Below are 17873 nucleotides of genomic sequence, written 5' to 3' on the forward strand. Positions count from 1 at the left end.
ACTTACAGAACAAGAAATTTAATGTAACAAATAATTACAAAACACAAGAAAGATACAAGGTATTTCAGGCACTACGCATGTATAATGCGCATCCTTATTTGCCCCTCAAAGATTTGGGCAAAAAGTGCACATGATACCCAGAAAAATACGGAAATTATAGAAAAATCCATCAAAATGCTATTTCTGTTATAGAAGGCTTTTGATGTGGCTCTTACAAAACATGTATTCCTTTTCAGAATAAGCTGAAGTCACTGGCTTCCAAGGGAGCGCCGAGTGTGATTTCAGAAGACACACTAAAGGGGCCGGACTCCTTGTCCGCAGACACAGGACAGCCCTGCGGGCTGGGGGAGCTGCCTGGCGCCGCGGGGACGGAGCCCGCAGGCTCGGAGCCCACGGGGCCCGAGGACGGTCCTGCTGCTCAGCCCGACGACCTGTCCTCGAGCTTGGAGAGCCTCAGCGTGGCTTCCCTGCCAGAGGCCTCCGTCGTCCGCCCAAACCAGGACTACAACTTAGTGAATTCTTTGCTGAACCTCACGAGAAGTCCTGTGAGTGGTCCTCTTTCATCCCCCCGCCCCCCAGCATGATCCGTTAGATGCGTTTAAAATAGAAAAAAAGATCTGTCCTTATTTCAGTGTCAAGCATGGAATCCTTTAAAGTGGCGTGTTCTCACGCAGCCCCGGGCTGTCTGATCTGAGGACTGAGGGGGGTGGTTTCGCCCGCAGGACGGCCGGATAGCCGTGAAGGCCTGCGAGGGCCTGATGTTGCTGGTGAGCCTGCCCGAGCCCGCGGCCGCCAAGTGCCTCACGCAGAGCACTTGCCTGTGCGAACTACTGACCGACAGGCTTGCGTCCCTGTACAAGGCCCTACCTCAGTCAGTGGACCCCTTGGATATTGAAACGGTGGAGGCGATTAACTGGGGGTAAGCACCGCTCGTCCTGTTATTCCGTGGAAGTGACCTCTTACGCCTGCACCTTATGTCCATTTCCGCAGGGTCCGGCGGAAGTAAGGCCTGCTTGAGTGGGGTTGGCAGGGTGTGATAATTTACATTTAAATGTATATACACATACACCCTAATAATATGGGCGTAATAATTTATAGTTTTAATTTGAACATTTCACCTGAAATGTCGTGTGGTGTGCCTGAGTGTGGTAGTGTGATGTTACAGAATTACATGCTGATGATTTTGTAAGAAAAGCTTTTGTAATAAAACGAGGGGCATTATTTGTGCCGGACCCAGTATTTTGCAATGGTAGCCCCTTTTGTTTTTGAACAACATCAATGTTACTAGTGATCATTAAGTGGGCTGATTCTGTGAGGGTGGTTTTATAGTTGTTATCAATTAGTGGTAATGATGGGTATGGGAGCAGTCTGGCCGTTGTAGGGAAGCTACCTTTCCTTTGTTCCTTATAAGGATCATTTAAGACCTTAATCACATTAAGTTCGATAACTTTATCTGTCTTTTTTTTCAAATCCTAAAAGAAGTTATCTCCTTATTTATAAATAAGTTCCATGGCCCCTGGGGCAGTCTTGCCTGTTTCATGGGCTCCCCCCACTCCCCACCCACCCTGATTCTCACAGGAAGAGATGATTGTTGTAAGACACTTACAAGTTGCTAAAAAGTAGAATATAAAGCAGCATAAATAAGATCACCCATAATCACACCACCCACAGTCTAATATTTTGACTTAATAACTCGTTACTGTTTTTCTGTGTGTCTTTGACCCTTGTTTGGTTTTCACTTGTTTTTTTCTCTCCCTGTATTCCATCCACCTCTGTGGGCAGACCCACTCGTTAACTTCAAGGCGGGAGGAGAAGCAGGCCAGCCGTCCCCTTTGGCAGACCCTGCTTTACCCTCCTGTCCTTCTCCCCAACACCGAGAACCTCCGGCTCTCCCTTCCTGTTGCTTGGTCGAGTTTATGGCAGAAGCATGAGGAGCAGTTTCATGGATTTTCTCCTGCAGCTCCATTCTGCTTTGGTCCCCCTCTTTACACGTAATGAGTCCAAATTATTTACAACTTCTATTTAAAAGGTTTTCTCTGATCTTTGGATTTCTTTTATAAAACCCTCTTCCTGTAGTCATGCTGCTTTGCCCGTGTAAATGTGTCCTGCTGTGTGAGTTCATTTGTGTGCCTTCATTTTTCTGGTGTGCTGAATTGGATTAACGTCTTTGGGTAACTTTGGACTGAGCATTTCTTCTGTATCCTACAGTTTGGACTCATACAGTCATAAAGAAGATGCTTCGGCGTTTCCAGGAAAACGAGCCTTAATTTCATTTCTTTCCTGGTTTGATTATTGTGATCAACTCATAAAGGAAGCACAAAAGGTTTGAATATTTTAATTTTTTATTGATCCTTTAAAAATGTAAATGTCTGTTAAGTGAAATTCGAATCCTCAGTTTATATCCTCAAATATATCTTGATTGTCTTAAGACAGCACAGTTAGTAAAATAAATACTTAAACCAAATAAACAAAAGAAGCGCGTATGTGTGTATATTTGTGTGTGTTACAACTCTAGAACAAATTACAATTCAAATCCTGCCTTTATGTTTCTTTAATGTAAGAACGACCCTTCATAAGATAACACCAGTCTTCCTTCTTTTCTCCTCTTTGGGAAGAAGCTACTACCATGAAGTGATTGGGCTAGTATTTTTATCCTGTCTGTCTCGTTCTTGGAAATTCAGATAAAATGTAAAGAGCTCAATAACTAATGGTCATATACCATGAAGTGAGACAGTCAGTAGGCAAGTTTGTTTTACACATTAACTCAGATGGAGGATGCAGACTGATTTATTGAGGTTACAAATTAATCTCTCTGTTCCATGAAAAAAAGGTAACGATGCTTGTACTGTGTTCCAGACTACTGCTGTCGCTCTCGCCAGAGCCGTTCACGAAAGATTTTTTATTGGTGTAATGGAACCTCAGTTAATGCAAACGTGAGTGGCCTCTTTCCTTAAAAAAAAAAAAAAGAAAATCCCTGTGTTCGTGTTATTTTTGCCCGCTGATTACCTGTTTGTTTTGCCAGCTCTGAGATGGGTATTCTGACATCAACGGCAATGCTCCATCGCATCGTTCGGCAAGTGACCTCCGACGTTTTGCTCCAAGAAACGGTGTTTTTCATCCTGGGAGAGCAGAGGGAACCAGAAACCCTGGCAGAGATTAACAGGCATCCTTTAAGACATAGGTTAATTGAACATTGTGATCACATATCTGATGAGGTAAGCCATGCAATTCTTATTTAGAATTGGACTTCGAGTCTTTGAAATACCGATTTTAATATACTTGTGATGTGCTGAGCGCAGCCTCTTTGTATGTGGCTTTAAAAATGGCCGGGACGACTCACAGGGCGGTGAGAAGAATGGTGTATTTAGAGACGTTTTTCAGTTAGCTTCTGTCATTTTGGGTTTCAGATAAGCATCATGACACTGAGGATGTTTGAACATCTTTTACAAAAGCCCAACGAGCACATTCTTTACAACCTGGTCCTAAGGAATCTGGAAGAAAGAAACTACACGGAGTACAAACCTGTGTGCCCGGAAGATAAAGACGTGGCGGAGAATGGACTCATAGCAGGCGCAGTGTAAGTGTCCGTCCGTCCCCGTGAGCTCGGCATTTCACGTGCAATCGTGATTTTCTCTCATTTCTCTCCTTCGTTCGTAAAAAAGCCTCAACAGTTTTTAAAGTTTTTTTTTAACTTTTTAAATAATTTTTTATTAATTTTATTTTTAGAGAGGGAAGGGAGGGAGGGAGAGAGAGAGAGAAATATCATTGTACAGTTGCTGGGGGTTATGGCCTGCAACCCAGGAATGTACCCTGGCTGGGAATCGAACCTGGGACACTTTGGTTCCCAACCCGCTCTCAATCCACTGAGCTACGCCAGCCAGGAGTTTTTAAAGTTGTTTTTTTTTTAAAGATTTTATTTATGTATTTATTTTTTAGAGAGGGAAGGGAGGGAGAGAGAGAGAGAGAGAGAGAGAGAGAGAGAGAGAGAGAGAGAGAGAGAGAGAGAGAGAGAAATATCAATGTGCGGTTGCTGGGGGTCATGGCCTGCAACCCAGATATGTACCCTGGCTGGGAATCGAACCTGCGACACTTTGGTTCACAGTCTGCACTCAATCCACTGAGCTACGCCAGCCGGGGAGTTTTTAAAGTTTTTTAAAAATAAAACTTAGATGTCTTGATATCACCGTCCCTTTAAATTACAAGTGGTATTGTCTGTTTACTAAATCTAACAAAATCACTATATCCTTGGGTTTGTTGTTAGTGTAAAATGTTAATTTCTCTATAAAATATACATATTTCTTAATTTTTTAAAAATAAAATCATGTAAGAATGAAATTATTTCTAAGAACACAGCAGAGAATCTTTTGGTTTAGAAAATATAATAAATTTTTTTTATACGTCATTAAATTGAACTTAGAGATCTGGAAGAAGATCCATTATTTACTGACATTTCACCAGATAACACCTTGTCAAACCAAGAGTGGCTGGGTTCTTCACCTCCTGCTACTCCAGACCACCCCAAAAATGATGGGAAAACGGAAGTCCACAAAATTGTAAACAGGTAAGTCGCTGTATAAATTTCACTTACGTCTCTTTTACTTGTCTTTATAACAAATAATAGCTCTGCTCTTAGATTGTTACAGAGATACATTATGAACTCAGTCTTCTCTTATTTAATCTAAAGATTATGTCAGCTTTTTGTCATGCTTATGTAGCAAAGGAAAGCCTGGGGCAGAGAAAGGCTCCACTTAATATAGAAATAAAAAGAAGGGACAACTGTGACCTTCAAAGTACCCTACTTTTTATATGTAAATAATTTGAAGTAACTCCCAACACTGCAGAACAGCACTGAGAATCAACAGTTTGACAAATTGTACTTATTGACTTGTGTTCGTTTATGCTGAGCGTACAGATACTCCTTTTCATTAGTTCGTGTTTTTAAGTTTTTTTTTAAAGTGCTCTTTCAGTGACAATTTTATTTTTCTTGCTTTTCAAAGCTATTACTGATGTGCCTGGTTTTATCAGATGACTAGAGAAAATTGCACGTTAGTCAAGATGTGAAATTAGGATGCGTAAAAATCTTAAATTCACTTACTTAAAAGCCAGTGCCCTGACATTAACAAATACCATGGCACTCTGTCATTGGGCTGTAAAAACAAAGTCATTTTAGGCTTACTTCCTTTTTAGGTGAAATGAGGAATTTTTTAAATAAAACCTTTAATGAAAGAGTATTTCATCAGTAAGACCGATTAAAGTGAAGCTTAAGAACATATAATTTTATTGTTCAAATTTCCACTTGCATTAATACTTGACTAGAGATATTGCTAGATATTTTAATACATTATAGAGATATTGAATTGTGAGAGTATTTATGTCATTGATGATGGCTCTTTCCTTTAAGTTTTCTCTGTCTGGTACCGGATGAAGCAAAATCATCCTACCACGTTGAGGGCACTGGGTATGATACCTACCTCCGAGACGCTCACAGGCAGGTGAGTGCGCGAATTTTTGAGATGAAATCTAACGAGAATGCAGGCACACACCGCGTCACGTTGCCCACAGGCATTTCTCCAGAGGTCTCCCCTTCTCTGCAACACCTGAACTCCACTCTCATACTTGAACTTTCTGCTCACGACCTTCCTTTGCGTTTCACCGACTGTGTCTCTGTCTCAAGATTTCTTTAATGCCCCTCTTCCTCTTCCCCTCTCTCCCCTCCGCGTCTTGCTTCCCTGTCCTTTCTTTCTGTGGTTGACATGATATCCCCCCCAAACCCTTCCCTTGCTAATCCAACCCAGGATCTCTACATGACTCTGCCCACCACCGCCCTTGCCCCCATTCCTAGGCGCCTCTCCCTTCTCCTCCTTCCTCTGCAGCACCGTCCCCCACACCCAGTGACCTTCAGATGCTGTCCCTGCACCATGCTCTCCCACCCCCTCCCTCCCCTGCATTCTGGCTTACAACCCGCAGTGTCTCCTTAGTTATTAAATTAGATGTCCTTCCCTCAGTCTTCTTTACTCTGAAGCATTTCCATTTTTACAAAATTCCAAGTTTTGAAACATCTCAAATCAGAAAAATGTGTGTAGAATTTCCATTCCCATGTCTGGGATTTAAGTGTGCTATTATATATAATTAACTTGTTTGTGTGCACAGTTAATTCATAATGCTTTCAGCCTGACTTCAAGTCCACATTACTCCATAAATAACTAGAGTAATGTGCTTTCATGTAACAATAAAGGCAGTAAAGTAATACCAATTCAGTACTAGCAACAGCATTTTTAAACTGCTTTTATTCTTTCTGTAAAGTTTTATTGTTTTTCTCAAACTATTACATTCTAGGTCACAATTTCAGATGTGTTAATAGGAAAATGTTTTACTAAATATTAGGATGAGGTTTTATAAAGAAAATTGTCTATTAAAGCTAAATAGTATAAAACTCACAATATATTGAAGAAGTTGGCTTTTTTATCATTTTAAATATGCTTGTTTTCTTAAAAAGATGAAGTTAGTGCTTCATGGTAAGAATATGTTTTGTTGTAATTTCCAGTGATTTCCAAATTAGGTCAAAGTAATTTTGCTTTAATGAGGAGAACCTGAAAGGGGAAAGAATAAGGAAGAAAGCTTCGCTGGAATAAATTTCTTTTACTCAATTCAAGTAAATTACCTGGCGGGAAGACTTTTAAAATTTTTTATTATATGAGATATTCTTGGGCTTATAAGAATTCCTATTGTTTATTCCAGTGATAAACTCGGTGTAGTGAAGGACTAGTTTTTTTATTATTTCCGACCTCAGAGACCAGCACTTTTGTAAACTACAACACAGATGATTTCCTAGAGCCCCGGCCGGGTGGCTCAGCTGGCTGGAGAGTCGTCCTGTCCACCAGGAAGGGTGTGGGTTCTATCCCCGGTCAGGGTGCTTGCCTAGGTTGCGCGTCTGATGCCCCCTTGGGGCGCCTACTGGGGATGGCTTGCAGGGAGGGGAGCAGGAATTGGCGTCTCTCTCCCTTTCCTTCCCCCCTCCCTTCCTCTCTCTCTCAAATCAATAAACATATCCTTGGGTGAGGATTTTTTAAAAAATTGCATTACTAGTAAAATGCAAAGAAAAAAACCACAAATTACAGGCCCTGATTATTCTGTTAGGTTCAGGGGACGTAAAATTGGCTCAGTTAAGCCGCAGTAAAGGTGTCTCGGTGCTCGCCCTCAGTTCCTGTGCTCCTCGCAATGGCAGCAGCTTGCGGAGCACAGTCGGAGCCGCACACCGCTTCCTGTCCGTCGGGGCAGCGTGCCCGGTGCAGACACGCTGTGGGGACGCCGGGCGCGCCTCCTCAGGTGCCGTGCGTCTGTCCCTCTGCTACAGGTAGCAGCAGAACAGAGTTGCAAGTGCAGCTAGAACCTACCATGCCTTTAAGTGTTCTCTTAAGTGTGTAATGAAAATAAGTAAAGGCTTACATTCCTCTACTCGGAAAGAGCGTAAGCACAGTAGTTAAAGGGGTACTTTGGTAAACCTAGAATATGCCTATTTTTCCATCAGTGATTATCCCTTTACTTTCTGCGTCTGGGTAGGCTGTCATCTGAGTCATTTCTTCTCTCCCACGGCGCCTCCCACGGAGCAGACACTCACTCGGCATGCAAAGGAATTTTCCCTTTCCTGTTTGAGGAAGTCATTTCTCTCTCATCTCGATTTGTTTTTGGTTAGTTCTCTGATGATCTCAATGCTTCTTCCCCAGTTCCGGGACTACTGTGCCATCTGCTTAAGATGGGAGTGGCCTGGCTCTCCGAAAGCGTTGGAAAAGTGCAACTTGGAAGCCGCTTTCTTTGAAGGTCATTTTTTGAAAGTTCTATTTGACAGAATGGGAAGAATCCTTGACCAGGTAATGTGTTAAGAGACTTATGTTCATATTATTTTGTTACCATTCATCATGGGTTCATCTCAGGTCTCACTTTACATCTTCAGTAAAGTAGTTTTATGGTTTCCTTAGTTTTTCCACTAGATGACATTTTCATCAAGTTTGGTTGTCAACAACAGGTGTTTCCGATGCGTTCGTTATGTTAAAAGCGTTTATTTGGCCTGATGGTTGTTACAGAATTGTATGTTTTAGTTCTCGTTATAGGCTGTTGTCTTCTTATCTTTAACATGTTTGGGGGAAGATTAGAGTGCTTTTCTTTCATACCTAACTTAGAAAGCCTTTTAGTACAGTCAGTAGTGTTAGTACAAATGGAGACAGAGTCTGCCTCATAAGGCTCAGTTCAGAACAGTATGACGTGAGCATGCTCCTGCAGACAAAGAACTTGCGAGTGACACTCATTTTCACAGGGGAGGGGGAAATTGAAAAGGTAACTGTACTTACTGCAGGGTGGGTAGCTCACCAGCAGCTGCGTGTTGCTGTGCGTGCCCCACTGACTGGCAGGAGCAGAACTTGGGATCACAGAGTCGCTCCCTTGCCCCGCACCTTGCTGAGAAGTGAGCGAAGGGGCGGCAGAGCTCGGAGATGCCGTGCACACGGGGCGGGGGGGGGGGGGGGGGGGGGGGGGGGGCGGTTATACTTGACATGAGAGAACCTGGCGTGGTGCTTGTCTCCAAACAGAAGTCATGTTAACCAACGTGGAATTAACTTAAAATTGTACATTAAAGCACTTGGTCTTTTTTAGCATTTAGTTAAGGTGTATGTGAGCTTAGGGAATTATAAAAGAAATGTACTGACTTCCGGCCAAGATGGAGGCCTAGGTAGATACACTGTGCCTCCTTTGCACAACCAAAAGAAGGACAACAACAAATTTAAAAACAAAAACAACCAGAACTGCCAGAAAATTGATCTGTATGGATGTCTGACAACCAAGGAGTTAAAGAAGGAACACTCACCCAGACTGGTAGGAGGGGCAGAGCCAGGCAGAGAGGACTTGTGGCAAAGGACCGGGGTGGGCAAGGCTGCAGCTGGCTGGCAAGGTGGTGGCTAGCGACACATTGCAGACTGGGCGGTCCCACATTCTAGTGCAGATAAACCGGGAGGAACAACTGGGGAACAGGACGGACTGCACAACCCAGGGTCCCAGCGCAGGGAAATAAAGTCTCAAATCTCCAATTGAAAACACTTGTGGGGGTTGAGGTGGCAGCGGGAGAAACTGCAGCCTCACAGGAGAGTTTGTTGGAGAGACCCACAGACTTCTAGAACGTACACAAACCCACCCACCCAGGAATCAGTGCCAGAGGGCCCACTTTGATTGTGGGTAGCGGTGGAAGTGACTGAAAACTGGTGGAGAGTGGAGCAAGAACCATTGTTCCCTCTTGGACCCCTGCCCCACAAACAGCGTCATGATGCAGTGATGTGGGTTATCCCACCCTGGTGAACACCCAAGGCTCTGCCCCTCATATGTAACAGGCACACTGAGACAAAATAAAAATGACCCAAATGAAAGAACAGATCAAAGTTCCAGAATAAATATAACTAAGTGATGAAGAGATCGCCAGCCTATCAGACGCACAGTTCAAAACACTGGTAATCAGGATGCTCACATAATTGGTTGAATATGGTTATAAATTAGATGAAAAAATTAAGGCTATGATAAGTGAAATAAAGGAAAATGTACAGGGAACCGACAGTGAAGGGAAGGAAACCAGGACTCAAATCAATGATGTGGACCTGAAGGAAGAAAGAAGCATTGAACCAGAACAGAATGAAGAAACAAGAATTCAAACTCAAAAAATGAGGAGAGGCTTAGGAACCTCCAGGATATCTTTAAACATTCCAAAATCCGAAGCATAGGGGTACCAGAAGGAGAAGAGGAAGACCAAGAAATTGACAACTTATTTGAACAAATAATGAAGGAGAACTCCCCCAATCTGGCAAAGGAAATACACTTCCAGGAAGTCCAGGAAGCTGAGAGAGTCCCACAGAAGTTGGACCCAAGGAGGAACACACCAAGGCACATCATAATTACATTACCTAAGATTAAAGATAAGGAGAGAATCTTAAAAGCAGCAAGAGAAAAGGAGACAGTTGCCTACAAAGGAGTTCCCATCAGACTGTCAGCTGATTTCTCAAAAGAAATCTTGCAGGCAAGAAGGGGCTGGAAAGAAGTATTCCAAGTCATGAAAGGCAAGGACCTACATCCAAGATGACTCTATCCAGCAAAGTTATCATTTAAAATGGAAGGGCAGATAAAGTGCTTCCCAGGTAAGGTCAAGTTAAAGGAGTTCATCATCACCAAGCCCTTATTGTATAAAATGTTAAAGGGACTTATCTAAGAAAAAGAAGATAAAAAATATGAACAGTAAAATGATAACAAACTCACAGTTATTAACAACCAAACCTAAAATGAAAACAAACTAAGCAAACAACTAGAACAAAAATAGAATCACAGAAATGGAGATCACATGGAGGGTTAGCAGCAGGGGAGTGGGAGGAGGAGAGAGGAGGAAAAGGTACAGAGAATCAGTAGCATAAATGGTAGGTAGAAAATAGACAGGGGGAGGTTAAGAATAGTATAGGAAATGGAGAAGCCAAAGAACTTATATGTATGACCCATGGACATGAACTAAAGCGGGGGGATGTGGGTGTGAGGGAGTGCACAGGGCAGAGGGGAATAAAGGGGAGAAAATGGGACAACTGTAATAGCATAATCAATAAAATAAAGAATAAAGGTGGGTTTCTGTTTTCGGGGGACGGTGCAGAGAAATGTACTATGCAAGTAGGCCGTCTTCAATAACCAGAAAGCCAAATAAAGAAATTACCACTTAAGAAGTATTCCACAAGGTTAGACATTAGTCAATACTGTTTCTGAAGTAATCCGTAAAGAGAAAGAGTAAGTGTTGTTTTCTTTTAACCTCTTAACAGCATGTGCTACGTTTCCAGTGCCTCCTTGTTTGTTTTACACCCCACAGCCAAAGCACTTAAGCCCAGCTCGTGCTGCTTCTTAGTGTGCACCCCGAAAGGGTCAGGGTGACCATGCCGGGATTACATGTTCACTGTGCACGAGGGCTAAGGTCCAGAGCAGGGCGTAGACGATCCCAGGCAAGTGCAGGAGGCCAAGTTCTTGTCCTGCCCTCGCCTCGGACGGAGAGTTTGACCTTGGGTGACTCACTTAGCCCCTTGTCGCATTTTCTTACGGCTAAAGTGAAGTTGCTGTTACTTGCCCTGACCTGCTACTTAGGTTTGCTTATAAGAATTAAATGAAAATACTAGTAATTTAAAATACCTTACAAAATACAAAATCTTATTAAATGCAGGTATTGGAAATTTCAGAGACTATCAAGTTGTTGAGATTTTTTAAAATTTCACTTAAACCTTACTACTTTGAGTATTTGGCCTTTAGTAGAAGCGGTGAGACTTAGCTTGTCAGTGACATCGGTGTGCTGTTGAGTCAATGTGTATGGTCCTAAAATTCGGACTTTGTATTTAGTGTAAGCTCAGTCAAAAGTGGGTCCATTTGACACGTCAGAAAAATCTAGTTAGCTTTTATTTCAGGTAAATACTCTATAAAGTACAAAATAAAAGGGTCCAAAATAATAGAATATTATAAAAAAAGTCAAAAAAGGTCAGCTTGTTTTAAAGTTATTATCAATGTAAAGTAGAGGCCATTTAGAGTATGGCGGCACAGTTTCTCTCTAGCTGAAATGCATTTTCATTTTCACATCAAAAAATAATCTGGCCTGAACTGGTGTGGTTTAGTTGGTTGGAGCATTGTCCCAGAACTGAAGGGTCGTGGGTTCAATTCCCAGTCAGGGCACATAGCTGCTTCGGGTTCGGACTCCAGTCCAGGTATGCATGGTCCCCATCCAGGACTGTGCTGGACGCAACCAGTCGATGTTTCTCTCTCTCCCTTCCGCTCTAAAAGCAATGAAAAAATGTCCTCAGGTGAGGATAAAAAAAAAAACTGTGTCAGTCTTAAATTTCTTAAGCAACAGAATACAGATTTCCTATTCAAATAAAACTAAAAACCAAAGTAGAGAAAATAACCATAAAACTAAATACCATATAGAGAAAATAAAAGTTAAAGTGGCAGTGTGCTTATTTAAAGCCAAATTATTTATTTATTTAAGCACCTGCAAATGGCATAATTTAGACCTAAAAATCTCAGCTGCCTGAAATGAAGTCACTTACAATTCTGTACTTAAGTTTTATTTTAAGTGATTTTGTCCACATTTTTACAGTAATGCATTCTTCTTAAAGATTTTGTTTTAACGTTTCCTTTGTGCCTAAAAGTGAACCCACCATTTATTATGCATTGAGTCTGGAAAAGGGCTCTTCTGCCACAAACGTTGTGAGATAGGAGGACAGGCTCTTCAGACTGCCCTTCGGTCGGCAGGACTGGGGTGTCCCTGCACTCACCCGCCGAAGGGCTGGCTTCTGGATGAGTTAGAGATAGGTTTTCTTCTTCCAGGAAGTCTGTGCTCCTGAATCTGGTGGTGAGCGAACATGCCTAAGCGTGCCCTTGTGACACGGGACTTGAGTTTTTGTCCATACAACAGGATCCCTGCTATCTTCCGGCACACGCTGAAGCACTTGTTGTCCTCTGAAGGCAAATACTCCCTTTTTAATCGGCAGTCAGGACGATCAGGGGCTTCCAAGCTGCTCAGCGAAGGAGGGGAGAACACTCTGATTCCATGGCTAACGGGAGCCTGGCCTAGAATCGCTCTTCCCCTCCCGATGCTGCAGTGCAGGTTCCCGCCTGTCCAGCTCCCCCCACCCCCGGTCTTTCTGAGCCTTCTCCCCAGTTCTCCCCGGTCAGTGCCATCTGCGCCCCTCAGGGTCCTCCGCGGGAAGGGATGGATGAGCGGCTTCTGTTGGAAGCGCCGGGCACAGTCATGACCCTGCTTGTATAGCATGTCTTTTGCTTGGCTTTTCGCAGTCTCCGTAAAGTACCTCCAAGCTGCTTTCTTTGAAGGGTAAATATTACAAGACTAGAATTCTAGTAAAATTGAGAGATTACATCAAGAAATAAAGTATGAGGAACTCTGCACAGACGCACAGTTATGTTGGGAGAGGTGACGCTCTTGCGGGGAATGAGGTGGGTGGGCCCTGTACACAGTCGCCGTTCTGACTCTTCCCGCCCCCTTGGAGCACACTCGTCGTTTCTGCCGCCAAGAACTGGCCTTCTGTTGACAAGTTTCTGTGACTTGATTTCATTGGTAACCGGTGGTAGTTGAATGAGAGATAAGGAATGTTATTTCTGAAACTAGACTACTATGTTTTGAAAGATTTTAATGCCTTCCCTTCTGTCTTTGGTCGTACACTTAATGTGGCGTGCCCTCTGTTTGTAATTAATACCACTCACGACACTTTGGTGGGTTGTGATGACGTCTTGAACCATTTCACTAATTCAAACAACCTGCATAAACAGAGACTTTCTGGCTGTGTTCTGTATTTGTTTTTTTCTATATGTTTGTATGCATGCTTTTAAAAACATACATTGAGGACTATGTTATGTGCACTTGGACTGAGATGGTGAGAACCACTACAATGTAGTCACAGGTACTTGCATTGCAGAAGAGCAGGAGGAGGGAGGAATAAAATGGTCAGTTTTCCTTTCTTGGAAAGACAAGTTAACATGGTAAAGTATCTGCCCAGGTGCTTACGTTGTAAGTGTGTCAGCGATGTCGTTGTTTCTGACCTCTCCACAGCCGTACGACGTGAACTTGCAGGTGACATCGGTGTTGTCCAGACTTTCCCTCTTCCCTCACCCGCACGTACACGAGTACCTTCTGGACCCTTACGTGAACCTCGCTTCAGGCTGTAGATCCCTCTTCTCTGTGATCGTCAGGGTGAGTTCCTGGTTTTGTGACGTTCCTTAGAATCGGTACACCTGTCCAGTTAACATCTTAATGCCATTGCATGTAATCAGTGTCATGTACAGAAAAATGTTATGTATCTACTAGTTAGAAGTAATCATTTGACTATAAAATGTGGAGAAACAAATTCGTTCTTTTTAAAGATACATGTATAACTTTTGTATTCTAAGGAATAGATATGAGTTCTTTGTCAAAGACCATTAAGTAAAGAGTGAAAGGTGGCATTCTTCATTTAATGAAAGGAAATGGAGCTTGTTTGTTTGTTGGTTGGTTGGTTGGTTGGTTGGTTGGTTTCATCCTGAAAATCACTCCGTAGTTGACTTGAGGTCCCTCCGGTCTCTGGGGTGCAGGTTGTCGGAGACCTGATGGTCAGAATCCAGCGCATTCAGGACTTCACTCCCAAGCTTCTGCTAGTCCGAAAGCGACTACTTGGTTTGGAGCCTGAAGGTCCTATGTAAGTCAGCGTTTTACATTTTATTTTTAACCTAAAAATTCCGCCTGCCCGTGGCAGTCTGCTGGCACCTTGAACTGATGATGTGTTGCCTGCTTGTCCCTGACCAGGATCGACCACATCACCTTGCTGGAGGGCGTGATCGTGCTGGAGGAGTTCTGTAAGGAGCTGGCCGCCATCGCGTTTGTGAAATACCACGCTTCCTCCGCACCCTGAACAGCACCTCTCAGGTGACTAAGGGAACAGAACTGTCGTGTGCATTTCCCCAAAAAGACTCGGTTCCACCCACTGCACAGAGGATAAGAAGCCTTTTTAAGTGAAGTGTTGCTGTAAACTGGACAGAACCATCACGGGCCTACTGAGTGGACAGTTTCAGTAAAATGCTGTACCATATTGCTTTCGTTGGCTTTATCATAAAGGTTCTATGTATAAACTTGCACGTCCTTGAATCCAGGACACAATCAAAGGAACTTCAGGAAATGAGCATTTCCAATGCCTGTGTGAAAAGCTGCAGAATTTCTGATGTCATGACTTTGATATTTCTGTTATTTTCATATCCTTTTAGGTAGCAAGGCCTTTTGACATTCTCTGGGGCTCAGGCGCTTACATTCTTTTGGATTAACGAGTAGCAAAAAAACCCTAATTTTATAACTTTTTAAGGTCAGCATTCTTACCAAACAAAATATGAAAAACTGTAAATGAAAAAATATGTGTAATTCAGGGACCATCAAATGAGTTGATAATAGGGAGACGAATGTGTAAAGAACCATTGACTTTCTTCAACTTTTCTAAGAGTAACAATTTAATACGATGATAAAATTCTTAATTAATATATGTATATTTTTAAAGAAATGTTCTTTTACTCTTGTGCACATAGCCGTGGAGTGATTAATTTTCATGTACAGGTCCCAGTTTATTTAAACCCTGGCATTTGTGCAGTAACGTTGAATCCAGGCTCACCATTGGTAGTGCTTGCTAAAATAGTGTCGTCTTAACGCTAATTAACATGTATTGGGTTGAGAACCTTTTCTTCCTCTCCTCGTTGAAAGTCGTTTCAAAAACCTGCTCTGTGATTCGACTTTCCTCACTGAACGTGCGGTAGCATCTGTGCGGGGACTGACCGATGATAACTCTTAGGCAGCGACCGAAATGCCAATGGCCTCCCTAATGTTTACATTTTTGAAAAAAAAAGTTTTGTTCGGTCTTTTGTTTTAAATTATTTTAAAGGCAGGTTTAAAACAAGCAGACGAACCAGTGTGTCCTGTTTACGTGTGAGGGAATTTGGGTAGATTTTGGGGGGCGCGCGTGGATGGGCGTGTGGCAGGGGCGTGCACAGCGCGCACCGGCTGATTTCCGAACTGGCGTTTGCTAATCCACTCTCCGCTCCTCCTGCATGTGATGCTTCCACTCGCTTACATCGCTCTCAAGCTTGCGCCTCCTTTTTGTAGTCGGAATGCTAAGCAGCAGCACTTTCCTCTTGTCTATTTACTGCTACGTGGGCCAGCAGGCTGTCAACCCTCCGGCTGCAGAGGCGCCGTCGCCGCTGCCCCTTCCGAGCAGCCGGCTGACGCAGCGTGTTTGCGTAGCTGCAGTGTGTGGGTGTGAGTGGGCGTGTGCACACACGCACGTCGTACACCTACTGCTCCTCGTGTCGGATTCGTTTTTCCGATTTATTTTATAGTTAGTTTTTGCTATTTATTAAGAACAAAATATCAAACGATTGTGAATACTCTCGGCTCTAGAACACTTACCATTGTTAACAACGAAAAGACTAAATTCCTAATGTAATGCAAACCTTTGTTAGCTCCTTCTAAGAAATTCACTAAGCCGAAAAGATGGAAAAACAAAAGTGGGAGAGAGTTACTTTGTGCGTGCTTTCCTTTAAATGATTTTTAGTGAAGGGAAAGCGTTAGGTTTGCTGTATTTGCTCATCAGTCCATGCAAGGAACCCTGCAACAGCCTCAGTCTGGGGTCTAGTTCTAGGCCATTCTGATGTAGGCGTATCTGAAATACGGCATTAAGAGATATTAGATATTTCGTAATGCTTTCATAGTGTTCAGTAGGTGTAACAGCAACGATGTGACCTCCCAAACCAAATACTACTTTATCTTTGATTTCGCAGAGGGACCCTATAGCTAATCTATGAAACCAAGCTCAGAAAAGCTTTAACTCATTTTTTTTGTGTGTATGCTGCTTCTTAAAACATGTTTTTCTAAGTTATTGGAATAACTTTGATTTGTAATCAACTAAAGCTTAAGGTATATTTTGTTTCTCTTCTCAGTTTCTCTCCCTCCCTTCCTCCCTCCCTCTCTTTCTTCCTTTCTTTTACCCATGTATATAGTTCAGACCTAGAGCCAGCACAAGTTCTCACAGTGAGTTGGATTTGTTAGTGAAACATTATACTACACTGTTCGTCTTTTTCTGTCTTTCAGAAGCCGAATATTTCTGTGGCTTGGCATTTGCAAGGCAGTGACCAAGGTGCACTGTGTTGGGTAGAAGGTACCATCTTAGCAATGGATTGTCCCAAGCAAATTCCAAACTCGGTGGTAGCCTTGCTTCATGTTGGTATAAATAGTATTCATGTTTTGTTTTTCATCTTTCTCTCTAACAGTGCAGTCTTTGGGGCTATTTTTAGTAATGAGCCACAGTCTTTACTTGATAGAACTCAGATGTGTCCTCAGCCAGCTATCATTGTAGTACTCTCATTATCACTGTGGAATGTTCTCGTGTCGGTGCAATATGGAAGCTATGAGGGGCTTCACAGCTTTTTGGTTTAATTGTACATCATTGTGTGTGCACATGTGTATATATGTGTGTGTATATATATATATAAAAGGACCAAAATCCCTAGCTTGCTTACACTGTTGCTAGTGTAAAGATTGTTACACTTAATTTTACAGGGCACAAATTACAGAATTACCTTCATAATCCATGGTAACATGTTTCCATAAATTATTGCATTAATATACAATTACCATTTAATTATGAAGTTCCTAAGTATTGACGGAAGTTACAGTGAAGTGCTAAAACCACAGAATATATGGTAATCATATTTGGGGTTGCACAATGAATCAGAATACGCATGTCACTGTGACACACGGCGTGCTTGCACACGGTAGATAATCATATTTCCGGGCCCTGTAAAATAGTGTTACTGTAATCCTCTGTTTGCCTATGGCCTTGTTTACATTAAACAAACGACATTTGGTAAATCTTTCTCTTGAACGTCGCGTGGGTTTCTGACAGTGTTACCGAGGCCTGGAGTCCTCGGGCCGTCTGTGGAGAAACTCCGCGGACAGCCGCTCTGTACCCGAGGGCTCGTCCAAGGAAGCTGTGATCAAGCCCAACTTTTTCTGCTAACAATGCATGCAGGACTAAGAGGGATAATCCAAAAATAAATCATGTCATGCAAACAAGAGATATGTCTCGTGTTCTTGTAGAATTCTCACTGGAAACATGTTATTCCCTGAGAAGTCAGAAACAGTAACTCCTAGCCTACAAAAAGTATGACTCAGCAATTGACAGGTCGCCACAGTGTTGATTGCCCAGAAAGAACAAGAAAGAGTCTATCAGGTATTGGTGGAGTGGGGTGTGCAGTTTGAAACCCCGCCCCCACAGTGAGCCGCATGTGTATTGGAA

General features: G+C 42.8%; 1 protein-coding gene across 1 annotated transcript in view; it reads left to right on the plus strand.

The window, feature by feature from the left end:
- The window catches only part of FAM160B1 (family with sequence similarity 160 member B1), a 31955-nt gene extending 14312 nt beyond the window's left edge, over window positions 1–17643 (plus strand). The window contains exons 6-17 of the mRNA XM_028512187.2: window positions 237–545; window positions 723–919; window positions 2209–2323; window positions 2857–2933; window positions 3023–3215; window positions 3408–3577; window positions 4418–4561; window positions 5402–5492; window positions 7725–7868; window positions 13616–13756; window positions 14134–14237; window positions 14345–17643. Of these exons, the coding sequence (XP_028367988.1) occupies window positions 237–545; window positions 723–919; window positions 2209–2323; window positions 2857–2933; window positions 3023–3215; window positions 3408–3577; window positions 4418–4561; window positions 5402–5492; window positions 7725–7868; window positions 13616–13756; window positions 14134–14237; window positions 14345–14450 (1791 nt within the window). The 3' untranslated portion in view covers window positions 14451–17643. The remainder of the gene's footprint in view (window positions 1–236; window positions 546–722; window positions 920–2208; window positions 2324–2856; window positions 2934–3022; window positions 3216–3407; window positions 3578–4417; window positions 4562–5401; window positions 5493–7724; window positions 7869–13615; window positions 13757–14133; window positions 14238–14344) is intronic.
- The last annotated feature ends 230 nt before the right edge of the window (window positions 17644–17873 follow it).

Source organism: Phyllostomus discolor, chromosome 5 (assembly GCF_004126475.2).
Source record: "Phyllostomus discolor isolate MPI-MPIP mPhyDis1 chromosome 5, mPhyDis1.pri.v3, whole genome shotgun sequence".
In the NCBI taxonomy this organism is placed as follows: Eukaryota; Metazoa; Chordata; class Mammalia; order Chiroptera; family Phyllostomidae; genus Phyllostomus; species Phyllostomus discolor.